At 41.7% G+C, this 24,208-nt stretch overlaps 1 protein-coding gene across 3 annotated transcripts in view; it reads left to right on the forward strand.

The window, feature by feature from the left end:
• prex2 (phosphatidylinositol-3,4,5-trisphosphate-dependent Rac exchange factor 2) overlaps window positions 1-24,208 on the forward strand; it is a 266,799-nt gene that overhangs the window by 139,918 nt on the left and 102,673 nt on the right. For 2 of the 3 annotated variants that reach the window (XM_060899865.1, XM_060899867.1), the window contains 4 exons: window positions 5,936-6,072; window positions 10,947-11,064; window positions 14,654-14,838; window positions 23,547-23,708. In XM_060899865.1, the coding sequence (XP_060755848.1) occupies window positions 5,936-6,072; window positions 10,947-11,064; window positions 14,654-14,838; window positions 23,547-23,708 (602 nt within the window). The remainder of the gene's footprint in view (window positions 1-5,935; window positions 6,073-10,946; window positions 11,065-14,653; window positions 14,839-23,546; window positions 23,709-24,208) is intronic. The other variant, XM_060899866.1, reaches the window with a different exon arrangement.

Raw genomic sequence — 24,208 nt, forward strand, 5'->3', positions numbered from 1 at the left:
CACACACACACACACAGAGTGTTTACTCTCACTTTCAGATTCTCTTGTATCCATATATGGAGATAAGAGTACATTGATACGGCGTGCCTCGAAGGCCATAGATGGGAATATAGGCTTGTCTGAGTCCATATAAGGAAATCTTTGTTAGTCTTCATTTAGGATGTAATTGGTATCTGTACATGTGCAAATTTTATTAGCCAGCTAGCTAGCATGAGCTTTATTGATTTTTTTTATTGTAATCATAAAGTTTTTTAATCTATATGATTAATGCTAGGGCGGCACGGTGGTGTAGTGGTTAGCGCTGTCGCCTCACAGCAAGAAGGTCCTGGGTTCGAGCCCCGGGGCCGGCGAGGGCCTTTCTGTGTGGAGTTTGCATGTTCTCCCCGTGTCCGCGTGGGTTTCCTCCGGGTGCTCCGGTTTCCCCCACAGTCCAAAGACATGCAGGTTAGGTTAACTGGTGACTCTAAATTGACCGTAGGTGTGAATGTGAGTATGAATGGTTGTCTGTGTCTATGTGTCAGCCCTGTGATGACCTGGCGACTTGTCCAGGGTGTACCCCGCCTTTCGCCCGTAGTCAGCTGGGATAGGCTCCAGCTTGCCTGCGACCCTGTAGAAGGATAAAGCGGCTAGAGATAATGAGATGAGATGAGATGATTAATGCTAGCTGGCTAACATGAACTAACCTGACCGGTATTTCTGAGAAAAATTGCATTTTAAATCATATTCATGCCACTACCTAAATGTAATATTTGAATAATATTTGAATAGGTGCCCGTGTTTGACATGTAAGATGATAATCTAGAGAAATAACAACAGAAATATTTAACACGTGGCAAAGGTTTTCCAGGATGTTGGCTAAAATTGTAGGTTTTAGCACTAACGGAGTTGTACTGAATGTTATTGGAAAATTATCTCACTGAGCTCAGTGACTGCCGAGAGGAAATTTTAATCACATTCGTAATTGTTTATACTCACTGCTAACCTGCTAGCAAACAGAAGCTAACCTGACAAGATTTCTGAGAAGATTCCTAAACCATAATTGTAAATGTTTGTTTGTTTTTAACTGCTGTTGATAGCTAGATACCCAACAGGAGCTAAACTGACAGGATGTCTGAGAGGATTTTTAAGTAATATTCATAAGCGTTTGCTAAACACACTGTTACTTCTACCTGACTAAGCTAAGATGCGCTAGCTAACATGGACTATCCTGAATTCTGAGATGATTTCTAAGCCACATTTAAACAGTAACTGTTATCTCATCTCATCTCATCATCTGTAGCTGCTTTATCCTGTTCTACAGGGTCGCAGGCAAGCTGGAGCCTATCCCAGCTGACTACGGGCGAAAGGCGGGGTACACCCTGGACAAGTCGCCAGGTCATCACAGGGCTGACACATAGACACAGACAACCATTCACACTCACATTCACACCTACGCTCAATTTAGAGTCACCAGTTAACCTAACCTGCATGTCTTTGGACTGTGGGGGAAACCGGAGCACCCGGAGGAAACCCACGCGGACACGGGGAGAACATGCAAACTCCACACAGAAAGGCCCTCGCCGGCCACGGGGCTCGAACCCGGACCTTCTTGCTGTGAGGCGACAGCGCTAACCACTACACCACCGTGCCGCCCGAGTAAATGTTGTCATTGTTATTATTATCGCTAATGATAGCCTGTTACCAAACATAAGCAAAATGCACAGGATTTCTGAGAGGAATTTGAAGTCACATTCATAAATGTCTGAAATGTTCACTGCTAACATGCTAGCTCACATAAGCTAACATCACAATATATATATGTTATTTACCAGCTGGGAGGTCCGTATTGTGAAATACTGTGACCGAGGTCTTGAAAGTATTCAAGGCCGAGGTCACGGTATTTCACCATACGGACCGACCTTAAGCTGGTAAATAATATATTTATTTTTTTCTTTACCAAATTCTAACAGAAAATGAGAGCACCCAAAAGGGAAAACTGAGCCGAGCCGCCATTTTGAATCCTCATTCACGGCTGTAATGCAAATGGCTTCCTCCTCGGTATACAAGTGCACTTCCATGGCAGGAAAAAAACTACATTTTGCTGCCTATGTAGTCCCCTATTTATACAAAATTGAGTCATTCAGGATTCAGCCATGTTTTTGCTCGGCGTTAGCAACAGTTAGAGGTTTTTAGCTTTCTCCTGAAATGTTTTCTTTTATTTCTTCTTCCTCAGGGTAGTAAAACTCGCTTTCGCTGTGAACACTGTCGTTATCGCTATCCATGCTGTAAAATTAATCCTATTCTCCTGAGAAATGCTGGCAAAAATTTATAAGATTTTTGATAACAATCTTTTATAAATAAATCTTATAAAAAAAGATACATGTTGACAAAAATGCTACTATGTTTGTTGCTGTTCTGAACGAGCGAGTCGCCAGAGGTCCATAACCGGGGTCTGTACCTGGGGTCCGTATTGTAGGATACAGACCCGCTCGCCAGCCAATCAGAGCGTAGGATTTGATGGAAACCAGACCACGAAACAAATAAAAATATTTATTATTTTGACTGTCAAACAAAAGTAATGTCGTTGAAAATTCTAGCCATCTAGCTAACATGACCTTAGCCAACTAAAATTTTAAGAGGATTTTAATTCATATTCAGAAATTCTCATGACTGATGCTAGCTAGCAAGAAATCAGCTAATCAACATCAGCTAACCTGCTGTGATTTCTGAGAATGGTGTATTTATACATGATTATAATATTTGCTAGCTCATAAATGCTAGGCAACTTAAGCTAACAGAATGAGGGTTAAGGTAGGTCCTTGCCCAGAAGAGTTTGAAAGGAATATATTTTCATGCACTGAAGGTTTAAAGACATTCACAGAACTTAGTGACAGATGGAAAAACTCAGAAAAATAAAAACCCTAGTCTATCCTACACTGGCACTCGGAAGAATAGCTTCATTTCAGAAATCGTGACAGCATGAGACAGAGGAAATGAGACCAAGACATGAGAGGACCACTTGGGATGTGAAGAGGCGCAGGACAGACAGAACAGAATGTCTCGCCAAATCCAAGAACAGATGATGATGAAGCTCAAAGACGGAAGTCCGAGCCAATTTCTGGCTGAAGCGGTGTTGTGTCTCTGCATGCAGTAGAGGATGGAAGATTGTTTGTTATGGCAGGGTGTGAGAGTCAGACAGAAATAGCGTCTTTCTCTCTCTCACACACACATACGGCTGCTCTGAGCTGTTCAGTACTCCCTCGGTAAAAGCTCTTTTATGAATGAGTATAGTGTCTGTATTCATCTTGTTATCCAGCTGTAATTTTAGACTAACCCTATGTTCACACTCACAAGTGATAAAGCAACAGGCGACCATTAATATTCAACATATACTGTATACAGTACTGTGCGAAAGTCTTAGGCACATGTAAAGAAATGCTGTAGACCAAAAATGGCTTAAAAAAATAATGAAATGAAATGTTTCAACGTTAAAAAAATACTATAAACAGTAATCAGTAAGCCGTAATAAATGAAACAAAGTCAATATTTGGTGTGAGACGGCCCTTTGCTTAAAAAAAAATAGTAGTCTGAGGTCCAGTGAGTGCAGTTTTATGCGGAAATGAGCTGTAGGTTTTACTGAGCGTCTTACAGAACCAGCCCCAGTTCTTCTGGACACTTTGACTGTCACACTCGCTTCTTCATTTTGCACCAAAACCCAGCAGCCTTCATTATGTTTTCTTTTTTCATCTGAAAAGTGCTCTCTTATGGAAAATGCTGCTCAGATCCAAACTTTTTATCCCCCTGTAACATTTAATTTTGTGCTGGAAAACGAACATTTGGGCTCTAAAGTGTTTTTGTACTGACTCGATAACGTAGAAGTCCATCCATCCATTACCTGTAGCCGCTTGTGGGCAAGCTGGAGCTACGGGCGAAAGGCGGGGTACACCCTGGACAAGTCGCCAGGTCATCACAGGACTGACACAGAGACAAACAACCATTCACACTCACATTCACACCTACACTCAATTTAGAGTCACCAGTTAACCTAACCTGCATGTCTTTGGACTGTGGGGGAAACCGGAGCACCCGGAGGAAACCCACGCGGACACGGGGAGAACATGCAAACTCCACACAGAAAGGCACTCGCCAGCCACGGGGCTCGAACCCGGACCTTCTTGCTGTGAGGCGACAGCGCTAACCTCTACACCATGGTCCCACCTAATGTAGAAGTCATAAAATAGAAATCTATAACAAATTTTGTATGAAAAAAATAGGGCGTCTAAGACTTTTCACTGTACTGTATATGACATGGAGCTGTGATTTCAGCAACAGCAGCAAGCAGCAGTTTAAAGGGGAACAGAGGGCAATATATAGAGTAAATATAACAATAAAACACACATTAACGAACCTTATTCAAGACTTACAGAAGTTTTTTGTTCTAAGGTTGGAAAGTTATAGTGTTTTGAAAGTAGCTCGAGCAAACTATTTCCGCAGTTTGAACAGCCCGCCATGATATTAATTTTATCCAATCAGAATGCACGCTCATTTTCTCTGCGTAACACTCATGACGTATGTATGTGCCCAGTTGTGTTGGCTCATTGAGGTTGGGAATAGCACGTGTGAAATACCTGTTTCTGCCTCTTGCGACGATTTCGCAAGTCCACCTGTGGCGCCTATCTCATTGCAGCAAATAAATTCTGCTGGACTCGTGAGCAACTCCACGTTACATTTTCCGCACGAGCACCACGCCGTGTCACCTGCACGCAGACGCTCTGCCCCACGCTCGCCATGCCCATGGTCAGCATCGGTCTCATCCTCGCCGTCATCCGAGCTTTCTTCTCTTCTTTCATCACCGGAGTCGAGAGTACCTCTCCTAGGTTCAAACTGGTACCCTTCTAAGCCATAGCCTGCTTGCAGTGTGTCTTGCGGGATCTCTTCGTATGATTCGACAGAGCTGTTGCTTTCACTTGATGCGCCCGACGCCCTGATTACACGCTTATCTCCTCTATTTCGGAGAGTTCCGCTAGTGCAGTGGGTAGCGCTGACGTCACGGTCTTTTAAAAATGGCGACTCTTGTGCGGTTTAGCGTATAGAGTATTATATTTACAATTACCAAGATATTTCGTTGTTTTCTAGTATATAAATTTGATAGAATACTTAAGAATACGTTACTTTGTCACATCAGCAACTGTATATATTATATTTGGTACCCCTTTAATCAGAATTTTCTCATTATACAAAGTTATGATCTGGCAAACCAACGAATCCAAACAAGTGCTCCAATTTTACTGGAGTTAAAATTTATCAATGTGTTTTCATTTTTAGTTCCTACCTGTGACTAAGTTGTAGTTCACACTCACAAGAGACTAACTACTACTAGGAACCCAAGCTATAATAAACATGCATTATTCAGTAGTAAACATACACCTTGGCGTTCATGATTTTAAACGTCTGAATGATTCAGTGACTTTTGAACACATATGCTCAGATTGGGCATGCTTTTAAGAGATTTTTAAAGAAAACACCTAAATATGTACTCCTAGTAACATGCCAATATTGTTAAAGCTTGGCCTTGAACCATGTAAGAAAATGTTTTCTCCAGAACCTAAACTCTCTCATACGGTAGATCAACATTGACTTACCTTCCTCTTCAAAATGCCTCTTGAATTTTATCTGCACAGAAAGTCCAGGGTGTTTATGTTTGCTGGATCCTGAGCTTTTCTTGTTTATATGCTATTCGTCATGCTACCTGCCATTCGGTTTACAAAACGCCTACCCAAATAGCGACAGTTTGGAGCCTGATTCATGCTGTTTGTAGTCAGACGAGTGACTGCTCTCATAAACAAGTTAATAAGGAACCATTGCCAGTGGCCACAATCCCATCTCTCTCTCTCTCTCTCTCTCTCTCTCTCTCTCTCTCTCTCATTGCTGATTATTTATTTGGTTTGGTTTGCAGGCACTGTGGCGGCTGTGGCAGGTCTACACCCAGGTCAGTGCATTATCAAGGTCAATGGCATTAATGTGAGCAAAGAGAGTCATGCCAGTGTGATCGCCCATGTCACAGCCTGCAGGAAATACCGCAGACCAACGCAGGTACGAGCCACGTCCCAAATCAACCATTTGTGCACTATTGTGTGCACTACAGAGTCATGTTTCAGTGTTACTATAATTAATAACGACAACGACAGTAATAATCAATGTGATGCATTGTTTATGCATTCACCCACTTGTTAATCATCCATTTAGCAATTCATTCAATAACCAAATAAAAATTCAATAAAATTCAATTTATTAATGATCTATCAGCCATTCAGCCATTTATTAATAATCCTTTTATCCGTTCAACATTCACCAATCAGCCATTCAGAAATCATCCATTCACCAATATTTTAATCATCCATTCAATATTCTTTAATCATCCATTCACCCATTTATTAATCATCCATTTATCAATTTATCCATTCAGCATTCATCATTCACTCATTCAACCATTTATGAATAATACGTTTACAAATTCATCCAATCAGCCATTTACTAATCGTCCTTTTATCATTTCATCCATTCACCATTCATCAGCCATCCCTTAATCCATGAATCTGTCTATAAGTTATACATTTATCGATTCAACAGTATTTAATCATCCATTCACACATTTATTATTCACCCATTTATCCATTCAACCCATCAAGTATTCATCTACTCATCATTTATTTTCCATTAGGTCACACATTCAGTTCATTCATCAATTTTCACCAACCATCCATTCATCATTATTTGTCCATTCGTTTATTTATTTCACCATTAATCATCATTCATCAACCATGCCTTATCATTCATCGACACTCATCAGTGATCTATTTGTTCTTTCAACATTCAGCAATTCATTTATATATATATATATATATATATATATATATATATATATATATATATATATATATATATATATATATATACACACACACACACAGTTAGGTCCATAAATATTTGGACAGAGACAACATTTTTCTAATTTTGGTTCTGTGCATTACCACAATGAATTTTGAACAAAACAATTCAGATGCAGTTGAAGTTCAGACTTTCAGCTTTAATTCAGTGGGTTGAACAAAATGATTGCATAAAAATGTGAGGAACTAAAGCATTTTTTAAACACAATCCCTTCATTTCAGGGCCTCAAAAGTAATTGGACAAATTAAATAATTGTAAATAAAATGTTCATTTCTAATACTTGGTTGAAAACCCTTTGTTGGCAATGACTGCCTGAAGTCTTGAACTCATGGACATCACCAGACGCTGTGTTTCCTCCTTTTTAATGCTCTGCCAGGCCTTTATTGCAGCGGTTTTCAGTTGCTGTTTGTTTGTGGGCCTTTCTGTCTGAAGTTTAGTCTTTAACAAGTGAAATGCATGCTCAGTTGGGTTGAGATCAGGTGACTGACTTGGCCATTCAAGAATATTCCACTTCTTTGCTTTAATAAACTCCTGGGTTGCTTTGGCTTTATGTTTTGGGTCATTGTCCATCTGTATTATGAAATGCCGACCAATCAGTTTGGCTGGATTTGAGCACACAGTATGTCCCTGAATACCTCAGAATTCATCCGGCTGCTTCTGTCCTGTGTCACATCATCAATAAACATTAGTGACCCAGTGCCACTGGCAGCCATGCATGCCCAAGCCATCACACTGCCTCCGCCGTGTTTTACAGATGATGTGGTATGCTTTGGATCATGAGCTGTACCACGCCTTCACCATATTTTTTTTCTTTCCATCATTCTGGTAGAGGTTGATCTTGGTTTCATCTGTCCAAAGAATGTTCTTCCAGAACTGTGCTGGCTTTTTTAGATGTTTTTTAGCAAAGTCCAATCTAGCCTTTTTATTCTTGAGGCTTATGAGTGGCTTGCACCGTGCAGTGAACCCTCTGTATTTACTTTCATGCAGTTTTCTCTTTATGGTAGATTTGGATATTGATACGCCTACCTCCTGCAGAGTGTTGTTCACTTGGTTGGCTGTTGTGAAGGGGTTTCTCTTCACCATGGAGATTATTCTGTGATCATCCACCATTGTTGTCTTCTGTGGGCATCCAGGTCTTTTTGCATTTATGAGTTCACCAGTGCTTTCTTTCTTTCTCAGGATGTACCAAACTGTAGATTTTGCCACTCCTAATATTGTAGCAATTTCTCAGATGGGTTTTTTCTGTTTTCGCAGCTTAAGGATGGCTTGTTTCACCTGCATGGAGAGCTCCTTTGACCGCATGTTTTCTTCACAGCAAAATCTTCCAAATGCAAGCACCACACCTCAAATCAACTCCAGGCCTTTTATCTGCTTAATTGAGAATGACATAACGAAGGAATTGCCCACACCTGCCCATGAAATAGCCTTTGAGTCAATTGTCCAATTACTTTTGGTCCCTTTAAAAACAGGGTGGCACATGTTAAGGAGCTGAAACTCCTAAACCCTTAATCCAGTTTTAATGTGGATACCCTCAAATGAAAGCTGAAAGTCTGGACTTTATGTCCATGTCCATTATATAACTCTAACCTGAATATGTTTCAGTAAACAGGTAAAAAAACAAAATTTGTGTCAGTGTCCAAATATATATGGACCTAACTGTGTGTGTGTATATATATATATATATCTTGCATCCATTTATCAGTCATCTATTCATCCGTTCATCATCTTCAGTGTATGTATTGTACTTTTTCACTTTTCTTTATGAAAATGACTACAAATTATGAAAAATATAATAAAATAATATAAAGGACACAATATACAGTATCCATCCATCCATCCATCCATCCATCCATTCATTATCTATACCGCTTGTCTGTCAGGGTCACGGTGGAAGCTGGAGCCAATCCCAGTTGACTTTAGGCAAGAGGCAGGGTACACCCAGGGCAGGTCGCCAATCTATTTCAGGGTATAGAGTATACAAATAAACCAAAAAGATTTTCAATCTGGTTTCAAAGACACATGTCGAGCTACTGTCCCAAATGTTTTCTATTCTAAGTTGGAGTAGAGACGAGATGAGAACATCTTTTACTGGCTGAGCTGCAAGCGGGCTTTACTGCTTCAGAAGATCATCAAGGCATGCTAGACATAAACCACATAAAGCTTTAACTGTTATGAGCAGAACTTTGTATTCAGTTCACCAATAAATCAGACTGCTGATGAGGTTTTATTTGTGCCCCCCCCAACAACTCTAAAACTAATCCAAGCACTGAACTAAGCAGCTGAGGGTTAAGTTCTTTACTTGAGGGCTAAACAGTGTTGGATAGTCTTGAGATTTAAACCCATAAGCTTTCAACCATGAACTATAAAGAGAATACTGATACAGGATGGTGTTCAATGTGATTAATCATTAAATAACAGTAAAAAAATCTATAAAACAAGAGTCCACCATACTTCACTAATATAAGTTGAAATACAATGTTCTTACTGATTGAAATCAGGAATGGTTGCACATAGTACATGCAGGAGATAGCAGCAGTTAATATACATGTATTACACTCATCGGCCACTTTAATAGGAACTTGTTCTTGATTCTAAGATTCCTGTTCTCGGCTGCAGGAGTGGAACCCAATGTGTTCTTCTGCTGTTGCATGCTGAGATGCTTTTCTGCTCACCACGGTTGTAAAGAGTTGCTATGAGTTACTATATCCTTCCTGGCAGCTCAAACCAATCTGGCCATTTTCCTCTGACCTCTCTTATCAACAAGGCGTTTGTTTCCACCCACAGAACTCTCGCTCACTCAGTGTTTTTTGTTTTTTGCACCATTCTGTGTTGTGTGTGAAAACCCCAGGAGATCATCAGTTTCTGAAATACTCAAACCAGCCCATCTGGCTCAAACCAACACCCGTGCCACAGTGAAAGAAAGTCACACTTTGAGATCACAGTAATTTTTCCCATTCTGATGTTTGAAGTGAACATTAACTGAAGCTTTTGATTCGTATCTGCATGATTTGATGCACTGTGCTGCTGTCAAGGGATTGGCTGATTAGAGAACTGCATAAAACAGTAGGTGGATGCGTGCTCCTGATAAAGTGGCTGGTGAGTGTATATAGTACAATATTTTGGGAATTTTATGAATTAATTTTCACTCATAAAATCCCTCTGTGCACTACTTAGAGTTAGCATCCAAATTATGATACATACACTACCGTTCAAAAGTTTGGGGTCACCCAGACAATTTTGTGTTTTCCATGAAAAGTCACACTTTTATTTCCCACCATAAGTTGTAAAATGAATAGAAAATATAGTCAAGACATTTTTCTGGCCATTTTGAGCATTTAATCGACCCCACAAATGTGATGCTCCAGAAACTCAATCTGCTCAAAGGAAGGTCAGTTTTATAGCTTCTCTAAAGAGCTCAACTGTTTTCAGCTGTGCTAACATGATTGTACAAGGGTTTTCTAATCATCCATTAGCCTTCTGAGGCAATGAACAAACACATTGTACCATTAGAACACTGGAGTGAGAGTTGCTGGAAATGGGCCTCTATACACCTATGGAGATATTGCACCAAAAACCAGACATTTGCAGCTAGAATAGTCATTTACCACATTAGCAATGTATAGAGTGGATTTCTGATTAGTTTAAAGTGATCTTCATTGAAAAGAACAGTGCTTTTCTTTCAAAAATAAGGACATTTCAAAGTGACCCCAAACTTTTGAACGGTAGTGTACACTACACCCATAATGCAGTTTTCCATTTGTAAGGAATAGGTGTAATGGAGCAGTACAAACTGTACCTAATACAATAAATATGTCTCATTTTAAACTAACCAGTTCTTCATATCCAATGAGTATTTATTTCTCGCCCCATTTAACCAGGACATTGAAGTAAAAAAACACTTTTTTGTGGTGAACTAAGGTTTTTGGACAGAACATGAACTGAACAGAGCGTGCTGGCCAAATGAACCCGAACCCTAATGCCAGTCTAAACATTTGTGTTCTGGTTGTTTCTTATTTCAGCAAGACTCCATAAAGTGGGTGTATAACAACAGTGAGAGTGCCCAGGAAGACCACCAGAAGGCCAGCCAGAAACCTAGTTCTGAGGAGAACGGAGAGGTGTTTGAGTGTAAAGTGGAAGGTAGTTCTAAACACCACACCACACACACACACACACTCACTGTCTCAGTGCCATTTCCATCATCGTGATGTTCACTGCAGCTGTCTACTTGTCTCTCGGCGTGCAGTGAATCTCTCTTCCGCAGTCACACCTGCTACTCATTAGAGGGGAAAACATTTCAATCACTCACCTCAGTGAAGACGAATTGATTCTAAGATTCAAAATATGGACGGGAATATTTTGGACGGGACTGTCCGACAGCTTAATAAGTAACCGGATTTACTTGAGTTGTGAGTTATTAATCAGATACTTACGATTAGTAAAGATTTACTTCAGATTTCTAACAGTGATTTAGTTGCAGATACATGTATCAAATGATTCAATTTTTCGAATAAGATTCATAAAAAGAAATATTAAATGTGTCCACAATGATGTACAGCACTAGATGACTCAAAAATGACTAAATAAGAGCTGGGAATGTTACTGATGAATGTTTTTGAATAACATTGAATAAATTATTAGAGTGGGCAGCACGGTGGTGTAGTGGTTAGCACTGTCGCCTCACAGCAAGAAGGTCCGGGTTCGAGCCCCGTGGCCGGCGAGGGCCTTTCTGTGTGGAGTTTGCATGTTCTCCCCGTGTCCGCGTGGGTTTCCTCCGGGTGCTCCGGTTTCCCCCACAGTCCAAAGACATGCAGGTTAGGTTAACTGGTGACTCTAAATTGAGCGTAGGTGTGAATGTGAGTGTGAATGGTTGTCTGTGTCTATGTGTCAGCCCTGTGATGACCTGGCGACTTGTCCAGGGTGTACCCCGCCTTTCGCCCGTAGTCAGCTGGGATAGGCTCCAGCTTGCCTGCGACCCTGCACAGGATAAGCAGTTATGGATAATGGATGGATGGAAATTATTAGAGTTGACTCCAAACTTTTGAACAGAAGTGTATCTATACAAATCCATGGTGTAACTGCAATGTGTACTCGAGCATTAAATGTAAATGTTGGTGGGGGGAATATTCCATCGAAGACAAATTTCCCAGAAAACCAAGACAGACGTTCCTCATCAACTAACTAATTTCAGAAGCTGTATGATGTCAAGCCAGACAATACAGTCTCCCAAATTCCAAGATGTTCATTATGTAAAGAATAAAACACAACGAGGCATGTGGTTACAGGAAAACAATCGATGATAGAGTTGATCATTTCCCCCCAATAACATATCATGAAGTGCTTTATTCCCCTTATACTACAGCACTGTGACTGTGTCAATGGTTACACGTTTCCATTTTTTTAAACAATGCCATGACGTACTGTTTATCCACTTAATGTTACATTTAAGGTTGTGGAATGTCTGTGAAACAGGTCGCTTACTTTAGCACTGTCGTCTCAAAGCAAGACGGTTCTGGGTTCTGTGTGGAGTTTGCATGTTCTCCCCGTGTCTGTGTGGGTTTCCTCTGGGTTCTCCGGTTTCCCCCACAATCCAAGGACATGTGGTTAGGTTAACGTGGGGCAACCTTGGCCTGAGGTTGGGTTGAAGTGCCCTTGAGCAAGGCACCTAACCCCTAACTGCTCTCCAGGCTGCTCTGGATATGTGTGTGTGCTCACTGCTCACTTGTGTGTGCATGTGTGTGTGTGTGTGTGTGTGTGTGTGTTCACTGCTTCAGCTGGGTTAAATGCAGAGAGGGATTTCACTGTGCTTGAGTGTACACTACTGTTCAAAAGTTTGGGGCCACCCAGACAATTTTGTGTTTTCCATGAAAAGTCACACTTTTATTTCCCACCATAAGTTGTAAAATGAATAGAAAATATAGTCAAGACATTTTTCTGGCCATTTTGAGCATTTAATCGACCCCACAAATGTGATGCTCCAGAAACTCAATCTGCTCAAAGGAAGGTCAGTTTTATAGCTTCTCTAAAGAGCTCAACTGTTTTCAGCTGTGCTAACATGATTGTACAAGGGTTTTCTAATCCTCCATTAGCCTTCTGAGGCAATGAGCAAACACATTGTACCATTAGAACACTGGAGTGAGAGTTGCTGGAAATGGGCCTCTATACACCTATGGAGATATTGCACCAAAAACCACACATTTGCAGCTAGAATAGTCATTTACCACATTAGCAATGTATAGAGTGTAATTCTGATTAGTTTAAAGTGATCTTCATTGAAAAGAACAGTGCTTTTCTTTCAAAAATAACGACATTTCAAAGTGACCCCAAACTTTTGAACGGTCGTGTACGTGTGATAAATAAAGGCTTCTTGTTCTGGTTGTTCTCGTTATGTTGCTGAGAAACCGCAGTCACATTCAGAAAACTTTCCAGAGACATCAGACTTAAAGTTATCACTTTATATCTGACTTTTACAAAGAGCTGACATTGCAGATTCCTTACAAAAATGCTAAATTACATAAAACTTTACCATATCAACTGCCATATGTTTTTCTTGAAATTTTGAAATATGCTTATTATAAACGTCCATCAGTGAAGGCCGATTGAATTAGTTGCTACTATAGAAACAATAGAAATGACTGTTGTAGAATTCATATTTAGAAAATTATTCAACACCTTCTGACCAATCAAGTTTCTCATCTCATCTCATTATCTGTAGCCGCTTTATCCTGTTCTACAGGGTCGCAGGCAAGCTGGAGCCTATCCCAGCTGACTACGGGCGAAAGGCGGGGTACACCCTGGACAAGTCGCCAGGTCATCACAGGGCTGACACATAGACACAGACAACCATTCACACTCACATTCACACCTACGCTCAATTTAGAGTCACCAGTTAACCTAACCTGCATGTCTTTGGACTGTGGGGGAAACCGGAGCACCCGGAGGAAACCCACGCGGACACGGGGAGAACATGCAAACTCCACACAGAAAGGCCCTCGCCGGCCCCGGGGCTCGAACCCAGGACCTTCTTGCTGTGAGGCGACAGCGCTAACCACTACACCACAGTGAAATCAAGTTTATTTATTATATTTTTTTAAAATTAAGACGCAATCGATTTTCTCGTTTTTTCAGTCATTTTTTTCCTCCCCATTGAAATGAATGGAGTTTTGAATCAAATGCAAATCTTCCTGTTAGGTCATCCTTCATCAGAGCGCCACCACACTTAATATCACATCTCAGGACCACTCACCCATCACATACCTGAAATCAGCTATAACACACACTCATCCTCTTCTTACTTTTCATCCCTCTCTTTTTCTCCCATTAGCAGCAATGTATTTTTTTGGTGCCATCGGAATAAATGGGGTTTTGGAATCAAAGTCTTCCTGTTTGGCAATGGTTCAGCAGAGATCCATCAAACTTCATTTAATAACTCAGACCAACTCAACCAACACACACATCCATTCATCACGAGCCACACTCGTCTTTTTTTGCACTGCAGAGCAATCACAATTGCACTTTCTTGTGGAAATGCGTCTCTAGATTCTACTATGTTTACATATTTGAGTATGTATGGCTCTAGACAGTAGCTGCAGCATCCTTTGACAGTTTTTCAAACAAAATCCCTTCATTAGTTCGTCCAAGTGATACATTTCTGAATATGTGCATGGTACGAATCTATAGTATGTGACCCTGCTTTGTGTATGTGTGTTTATATATGTGTGCACTGCAGAGGTCATGGACAAGTTCAATACCATTGCTTTGATAGATGGGAAGAAGGATCATGTGAGTCTGACGGTGGATAACGTGCACCTAGAGTACGGCGTCGCTTACGAGTACGACAGCACGGCTGGGATCAAGTGCCACGTGCTGGAGAAGATGGTGGAGCCGAAAGGCTTCTTCAGCCTCACAGCTAAGGTACTGTACAGACATATCACTGCTTCAATACTGAGGTGAAAGACGGTTTATTCTCTCCACATTCACTGGATATGAGCAATCGCGTGCTCTGATTGGCTACTCTACTACTAGGATATCAGCTTATATACCATGAGTAGAGAAAAACAAAATGGCGGTGCGTGTTGCTGAACCAACTGAGGATGAAATAAAACTCTACTCAAAAACAAAACCCAAAAAAATACAAAAACACCCAACAAGTAATTGTGGAATAAAAGTATTTGATGGTAAAAACATATCTTTTTTATTTTTTCAAGAATTATTATTATTATTATTGGGGCGGCACGGTGGTGTAGTGGTTAGCGCTGTCACCTCACAGCAAGAAGGTCCGGGTTCGAGCCCCGTGGCCGGCGAGGGCCTTTCTGTGCGGAGTTTGCATGTTCTCTCCGTGTCCGCGTGGGTTTCCTCCGGGTGCTCCGGTTTCCCCCACAGTCCAAAGACATGCAGGTTAGGTTAACTGGTGACTCTAAATTGACCGTAGGTGTGAATGTGAGTGTGAATGGTTGTCTGTGTCTCTGTGTCAGCCCTGTGATGACCTGGCGACTTGTCCAGGGTGTACCCCGCCTTTCGCCCGTACTCAGCTGGGATAGGCTCCAGCTTGCCTGCGACCCTGTAGAACAGGATAAAGCGGATAGAGATAATGAGATGAGATGACATTATTATTATTATTATTGCATTTTTCACAAATTGCTCCTGTCATTTCGCCTGTTTGTTTACATTCTAAGCGGAAATGATTTTGTCAGGTGTTTTGTATAAAGCTTTTATTTATTGAATTTGCAAAAAAATAAAAATGCTGTTTCTCAAAATTCAGTGAATGTGGATAGAATAAACTATGCGCCTCGCTGACTATCAGCTCATGTACGACTCGATTTCATGGAATAACTGTTAAATATTGAAACGATTAGTTTGCTCCATGATCCTCAGAGTCTATGGTAGCCAGGAAAGTTTATCCACAGTAGTTAGTTAGCTATTTAGCCTTCCATCTGTTAACTGCAATTAGAGTATGCCATTTACTAGATTACGACATTGCTGATTGCATAACCTTTATAGTAGGGATGTACTAATTGGGCTGATTTTGAGACCGTCACAATTTTTTGATGTCGTGTGTAAAAGACTGAAAGCCAGTGAACCATCATCCACCATGTTGGTTTTGATCTGAAGTCAAGATCAAGCTCATTGGTTTGTGATTGATACTTGGCTATAATGATAATTGGTATGTAAAACATACACTATGAGGTCTTTCACATATTGAACATTGGTTAGGTTTGTATAAATCTTGTAATGTGGCCCAGGCATTAATTATCCACAGATGGGGCGGAGTGAAGGGTTACTGGGGGCATGCCTCGACCAAGACGTGTAAACAACCAACCTGTTGGAGGAATCCTTCCATAAAATACAATTTATCTGCATATCTAAATCACAGATGTGTATTTCATTGTTTTGACACATATGTCATTCAGACAGTAATACTTCTGTTACCAGATTTTAACTACTAACATGTGACGTTAACTCATTTAGCATGCTGTTTTATGTTTTGTGTATCATCATCCCTGCTGCTTCTAGTCAATTTCTTGGCAGTTCTCTGTTTTGGAAGTGATTTCATTAGACCTGGAGGTTTAATGAAATTTTCCTTGGCGTTGCAAAGCTGCAGACAGGTGTGGGAAATCATACAAGTACATTCTTTAATAACACCACAAGGGCTTTTGGCAGATGGGTTTTGGAGGAGAGGAAGTGAGCTGAAGCGTCTGCTTGAATGGGGAATGTTTTTGGAATTAAAACAGAGCAAACCACACAGTTGATACCAAAAATGACTAAAAACCAAGAGGTACCAGGATACATGCATTAGGCTATTGGTTTATGCAGTGTGTGGGGTTATAATTGATTTATAATTGACAAAAGGTTTATATGAAGCCTGTTTAAAGTGCTATACAAGTCTATATGAATCAAATCAAACTGAATCAAATCGAATCAAGTGGAATCAACTCCAGCATATAAGAGTCTCTTGGAGCAGAGAAACAATCCTTGCCATTCCTCTGAACATTCTCCAAAAGACATTGGCAGCTTGGCAGTTAAGGATTTTTCCTAGTGGCCAAATCTCAAGAACACCAGAGTTCGAATCCCAGGATTGGCAGAGAGTCATATTCAGGTCCATTGAGCAACCTTAAAGGAAAAAGGATTCCAAGACATGGTTGATCTTGATATAAGTCAAGGGAAGTTTATAGCCAAAATTTGCATACACAAATCAAATTGGAACCATAGACCAAGGTCTAGCAGGAATGGATCCAGCCCAAGAATCTGACAGATGCACATTTGCAGAAATATCTTCATTAATTTTACCAGATCGCTATGGATTTTTGTTTTTAAGATACAGTATGCTCATAGTCGGCGGCATGGTGGTGTAGTGGTTAGCGCTGTCGCCTCACAGCAAGAAGGTCTGGGTTCGAGCCCCGTGGCCGGCGAGGGCCTTTCTGTGCGGAGTTTGCATGTTCTCCCCGTGCCGCCTAGAAAAAACTTAAACAATGTAAAAAAAAAAGACAACCTACTGACAAAGTGGACTTGAGCTGGTGACTAATACGAGTGTTTTTTGTTTTTTTTTTACCACAGAATAAAATCTACAAAAGACTAGGCATAACTACTTCATTATTTGACAGGATCTACCAGGAACATATGTACACAGAAATTCTCAGGTCACGCTATTCTTCATGTGCAACCACGTGACAAAAACAGTGTGACGTATGCGCCCGCGCCACCGTGTTGGATGATATACAAATCCAGAATGCAAGGACATGTACATAAGTTGTATATTTTAGTAACATAGTTTGATATTTTGATTATTCTTGTTTTTATATTATTAACCCAACAAACCTTTTATATTTCGAACGATAAAGGTCTTTGACAAAAAAAAAAGAGTACAAACACAGTCTCAAAGCATGCAGTAAAAACATTACTACGCAAGCAGTACTATTTTATACCAATTCTATTTCCTTTTAATAGACAAAGTAAGATCACTCGAATCAAAAGGAACAATCGATGGAGATAAATTCCACAAGGCACAGCATACTTTGGCAATCTTATCAAGTTAAATCAGCTTCTGATATTTTTTCTTAAAAGATATATGCAGAGCTCATCTCATCTCATTATCTCTAGCCGCTTTATCCTGTTCTACAGGGTCGCAGGCAAGCTGGAGCCTATCCCAGCTGACTACGGGCGAAAGGCGGGGTACACCCTGGACAAGTCGCCAGGTCAGCACAGGGCTGACACATAGACACAGACAACCATTCACACTCACATTCACACCTACGCTCAATTTAGAGTCACCAGTTAACCTAACCTGCATGTCTTTGGACTGTGGGGGAAACCGGAGCACCCGGAGGAAACCCACGCGGACACGGGGAGAACATGCAAACTCCGCACAGAAAGGCCCTCGCTGGCCACGGGGCTCGAACCCAGGACCTTCTTGCTGTGAGGCGACAGCGCTAACCACTACACCACCGTGCCGCCCCATATGCAGAGCTTTTATTTTTAAATACATTTCTGAGTGGATAGTATCTTCATCCTTGACTCTTGTATGCTGCATAAATGGGAATAAAAAAGTATATTTTTGAGAGTTAAAATCGACCGCAAAGTTGGCATTTGAGCTTCCCCGCTGAGCCAGCCAGCCCTGAGTGCATGACGTCACTGCGGTAACTGGTTTTAAGGCCGAGGCCTTTAGCCTCACTCACAACCCACCGTACAGGCTGCTACGGGAGGTCTACGGCAAAAAATTTGGCAAAACCGTGCATGAGACTTGCACGACACTTGCATGTGTTTAGCGCCGTAGAAGGTCACAGACTGCCCGTGGAGACTTTTGGTCCTGCACATGCAAATTCTACGGGTCTTGTGACAAATCAGGAATGCATACACTACGTACGGCACCCGTACTCCTTTTGTACACCTGAACCAAGTCAGCAGCGCGGCTAGTAGGGGCTTTTGCGATGACAGTAAGACGCATGAGTGACGCACGGTCATTGTATGAGTGACGTGCCTCAGAAGTACTACACAAGTATTCCACACTTGCCATTTGTGCGGCGCGCAAGACAGAAGTACCTTTCACTTTCTACCCCATGTGTGGCGTGCACACAGCGCACGTGACCTGCACGCGGCACGAGGGGTAAGACTCTGGGTATACAGTATATATTGGGGAGGAACCAAGGAACCGATCGTGTAGCGTGTAGCATTGTAGAAAGGAAGAAGACCACCTCATTTGCTGTTTTTATTTGAGTATATGTTAATTTGCCATGCAAACGTCAAATAATAAACCATGAGTATAAGGGAATAACACATTTTATTACATTGTAAAAAATCCCAACTAAATAGCCCAACAGTTTGAGCACTGAAACACACTTTGACTCCGAGCTGCTGTCCTGCTCCTACTGCTGCTGAGTGGTGGGACGGGGTGTCGGGATGTCCTTGTCCTCATCACTGAGCATGGCACAATGGCCCAACAGCGATGATGGGATTGCAATGTCCTCACTTCTGGGCGTCGTTAGCTGAAACATACATGAAAATCAGCACATATAGTATTAATTACATAAGCATATAGGTGTTGAAAGTTTAAAGCATGTGTATTTACCTGTGAAAATCCCTCTGGCGGGGTGCTGGGCCTTCTGCCGGCTTGAAGGCAAACTTCTCCCTGTCCGTGCAGGGCTCGCCGGTGCTGCTACCATCATCATCAAATTCTTCCTCCTCCTTCCCCTCTGCTGTTTCAGGCTGGGTTACTTCACTTTCACTTGCTTCTTCTTGGGTCCCATTTTCTAAACTTTAAACTGAAAATTTTTCCCACAAAATATCCAATGCTCTTCAGCCGAAAGAGAGATGCAGAATGCTGCAGACACGCTGGTTTTATACCCACTCCTGGCTTGCATCACACGCAAGTTATGAGTGATTGTAATGTGCTAATCACATGCATCACACACGCTTCACAAGTGCGGTCTGAACTCGTAGCGCAGGAAACTGGTCAAATGCAAGTCTCACACACTCCACACTCACTGAACAAGCACTGATGACGTGCATCAGATATATGCTTTCCACGGGCTAACGTCGCAATTTTTCCCACGCCTCGAGGAAGTCAGATGGGCAACCTGTACTTGACAAGTATTTTGCCCGTACCACTTTAAATCTGGTGAGAGTTCAGTGCTAATTAAAGCTGTTTTCTGCTGATTAAATTTAACTTTTTAGCTTTAGCATGAACACTCTGCTTCTCACCTTGCAGGAGCACCGGCAAACCTACACTGATATGACTTGTGAAACTCCCCCAAACTTTCCCCCGGGTTCACCGCAACCCTGCGGCACGGCTGCGAGCTACCAAACCCTGCGACCCGCGCGTGTCAAACACTTACAGTGGGTTGTGAGTGAGGCTTTAGATAGCTATAGACCAAAGTCATATAAATAAAAATTTCTGGTGAAAGTAAGAAATAGCGTTACCGACTTGCTCAACTAAGACTGATTTGACTTCATTGATTGTGGGTTGACTCTCATTAAAACAGGATGGGTGTTATAACTTATGCAACATACATGTACATGCATGCATTCTCACTGATAAAACGTAAAAGGCTAATTAAATAATCAGATGAACTGAGACAATCACATTCTGAAGCAAATTAAATCATCTTATACCGCTAACTTAAATACACAATACAAGTTACATGTATTAATCTAAATCCAGGTAAACAACGAGTGTTGCTGTTTTTGTTGTTTTGTATCCAAGTGAGAGTCGCAGCTTACCTGTCTGTGTTCTCGCTTCTTGAAGGCCGACCTTGTGGCCGAGTGTTTTGAAACAATCTGACTTTCAGTTGTTCGTTCAGTTCTCCGTTTATTCACTTCTTCCACATAAGGGTAAGATATTGCTGCTGAGGCGAGCATATCCAGCGGGGAAATCAGACGGCTGCTCCACTCATTCTCCATTTTCTCCATACTGAGTACTCCGCCATTACTGCTCGGCTCAGGCAATTACTAAAACCCGGGACGGGACATCACCGGTTTTAGCAACAACCACGGGGAGGTCACTGCCTGAGTGATAATACGTCCCGTTCCATCTTGGATTTTAGCAACAACCCTCGGCTCAGTCTGGGAGAACTGGTACAACTGAACTTACTTTCCTTTTTGTATAGTTTTATTTTCCTTTAATTGTTGATACTGCACCCTCTTTCAGTACGGGCTTATAGCCAACGCTCCTCAACAGATCAGAGGTTTCATACGAGTCTTCAGTAAAATACGCAGAGCAGAGGAGAGACCACTTCATAGGCACCCAATGTGCCCGTGAACAACTCACAAAATGAGTCCAAATCTTTTCAGTTTGAACATTCTTGGGGCATGAATGCAACTTAAATCCACCTTCTGTCGTGTTGCTGCACTGGCCAGCAACACATCTACGTGGCATGGTGATAAATTAGCTCAAAATGGAGGATCGAGTTGCAGTCGGCTCTGTATTTTAGTGTAGCGGAAATGGCGATGAGACCGATAGACTTCCTGCTGTGGCGTCACGGACGTCAAGGTCATTCACTCAGACCGCTACCTATATAAATCACTTTAATCATAAAAATTTCTATATTAGATTTATTGTTAGCGCTTAAAACTATTCCTGTGCCATTCTTGAGGTCTCAAGGCATTTATAAACAAAAAGTGAGGCCATGGTTCTGCGTATATGCTTTAAGGTCCACCAATTCACAAGTCATATCAGTGTAGGTTTGCCGGTGCTCCTGCAAGGTGAAAAGCAGAGTGTTCATGCTAAAGCTCAAAAGTTAAATTTAATCAGCAGAAAACAGCTTTACTTAGCACTGAACTCTCACCAGATTTAAAGTGGTCACCACACACGCCCAGGTGTAATTGGCTTTTTCCTCAGTTAAGTCCTTATGATGTATGTTTTTGAACCACAGCATATGCACGGCGTTCTCTGGACGGCTCATCTGTTTTGTCGCCGTTTTTAATTATTTTGGGAATTCTGAAGCACGGTTTCTCTTTGTCACGAGTAGCATTATTACCGCACTTATATCCTGCACACAAAGGAGGCATCGTCTTTCTTCAAAGGCAATGAAATCAAAAGAAAATCACGAAGCGTTGCGGCAGGTCACATGTGAAGCGCTGGTTTCTGATGGTTGTTTATCATCCAACATGGCGGACTTACAGGTTTGGATGTCAAGCGTGACATCACCTGCACACGAAGAATACAAAGCATCGTGAGAATGCAGGTAGTTAGGTCAGGTAAGCATCACTGCTTACCACAGGTGGTCGGATCCTGAGCCATTGGTCTGTTGGTTGAGTGTGGCTATAGCCCATGTAGCTGACTAGCAGTAAAGTAAACAAACACCCCGTGACTGATGCTAGTGGTGCACATGTATTTCTGACTGATGCACGTACATCAGTTGCACCATTCTGAATCTGTCTCTGGTCAAGCCTGATATTGTCGAGCCCAAGACTAGTGGAGAACAAGTCAAGACCAAGGCTTAAGGGGATCAAGGCCAAGTCAAGATCATGTCCAGTTGAAACACTGAGATTAAAAACGATCAAATCCTTTTCATAGCCAAGCCTTTGGCTTAATTTGTGCAATTCCTCCAATGATGAAGGCTATGTTTTCTAGAAAAAAGGGCTCTATACATGTCTAGGGAAAAGGTAATGTAAACACTAGATGATAGTAAGATTAAGTCTAAAAAAAGTCATACTATATGTCTATTATGATCCAAATCACTTATACAGTATACAGTAAGGAGTGGCACGGTGGTGTAGTGGTTAGCGCTGTCACCTCACAGCAAGAAGGTCCGGGTTCGAGCCCCGTGGCCGGCGAGGGCCTTTCTGTGCGGAGTTTGCATGTTCTCCCCGTGTCCGCGTGGGTTTCTTCCGGGTGCTCCGGTTTCCCCCACAGTCCAAAGACATGCAGGTTAGGTTAACTGGTAACTCTAAATTGACCGTAGGTGTGAATGTGAGTGTGAATGGTTGTCTGTGTCTATGTGTCAGCCCTGTGATGACCTGGCGACTTGTCCAGGGTGTACCCCGCCTTTCGCCCGTAGTCAGCTGGGATAGGCTCCAGCTCGCCTGCGACCCTGTAGGACAGGATAAAGCGGCTAGAGATAATGAGATGAGATGAGTAAGTCCACCTTCAAACTAGAGTCCTACCTGAGTCTGATACTTGTGCAGAGTCATCCCAAACTAAAAAAGAAATCTGCCAAATAAATAAATAAATAAATAAATAAATATCTGAAATGTAAGTGCAGATGCAGCGGATATTTGACGAGATGCGAACACAGCCGCCAGAGCCACTTACGGTACCCAGAGTTGCTGAGTGATGTTTTTTAGTAACACCTTTGCTCCTTTGTGGTGTGTTCGGTTTATACCTTTATAATGAATTTCAGCTGAGTTGTCTTATAAAATGCTGAGGAGATCATGACGTTGACAAAATATATTATATTCAAGTGCAAGTCTTACTGTAGCACTACTGCGCTTTCTTGCCTTATCGCCTACATGCGCCTGCGAAAAGCTCCGATTTGCTTGGAGAAATCTGAATGTTAATATGTAACACTGTTGCAGATTATTTGACTTTGACAGGCAGAGTGATTGTAAAAATGTTTTTTTTTTAAATTATTTTCTTAATTAGGACAGTAGTCTGATCTTATTTCTTTCTTTCCTCTCTTCCTCTTCAGATCCTGGAGGCCTTGGCTCGGAACGACGAGCAGCTGGTGCAGACGTGCACCCGGGTAAACTCCAACACGGAGCTTGTCCCGGAGGAGCTGCAGCTCAGGTTCAGCTCGATGTGTGCGGAGAGACTTGAGCACATCAACCGCCGTATCACCAACTACAGGAAGGTATGGAACGCTATCCACATACTCATACAGAGAAAGTCGATTACTTGCTTTAATAGCTTCAAGTCGAGTTAATTGGCAACGTATCCATGTTCTGTGTAGTGAGACATGATGGACTATGGTGTAGATGTTACTAGACAGAGGTCTACACGTGTATGTAAGATTGGACATGTAGTGCATATGTTTGTGCAAATTAGTCTGTGAATGTAGACCGTTTAATGTCGCAGCCTATAAAGAATGCACATAAGTAAATACAAATGACTAAATACAGTATGTCGTACCGGTATAAAAAATAGGTACAACATACTGCTTATAAATAAAACTGTTTTCTGATCCCATGTCTCTACAGTAAATATAGCATATATACATGTTATCAATTCATCTCCTGCAAACATCACCAAGCCGTGAGCAGCGTCAGGGCTCGGAGTATCTCATCTCATCTCATTATCTCTAGCCGCTTTATCCTGTCCTACAGGGTCGCAGGAAAGCTGGAGCCTATCCCA

The sequence above is a fragment of the Neoarius graeffei genome, chromosome 19 (genome assembly GCF_027579695.1).
Source record: "Neoarius graeffei isolate fNeoGra1 chromosome 19, fNeoGra1.pri, whole genome shotgun sequence".
In the NCBI taxonomy this organism is placed as follows: Eukaryota; Metazoa; Chordata; class Actinopteri; order Siluriformes; family Ariidae; genus Neoarius; species Neoarius graeffei.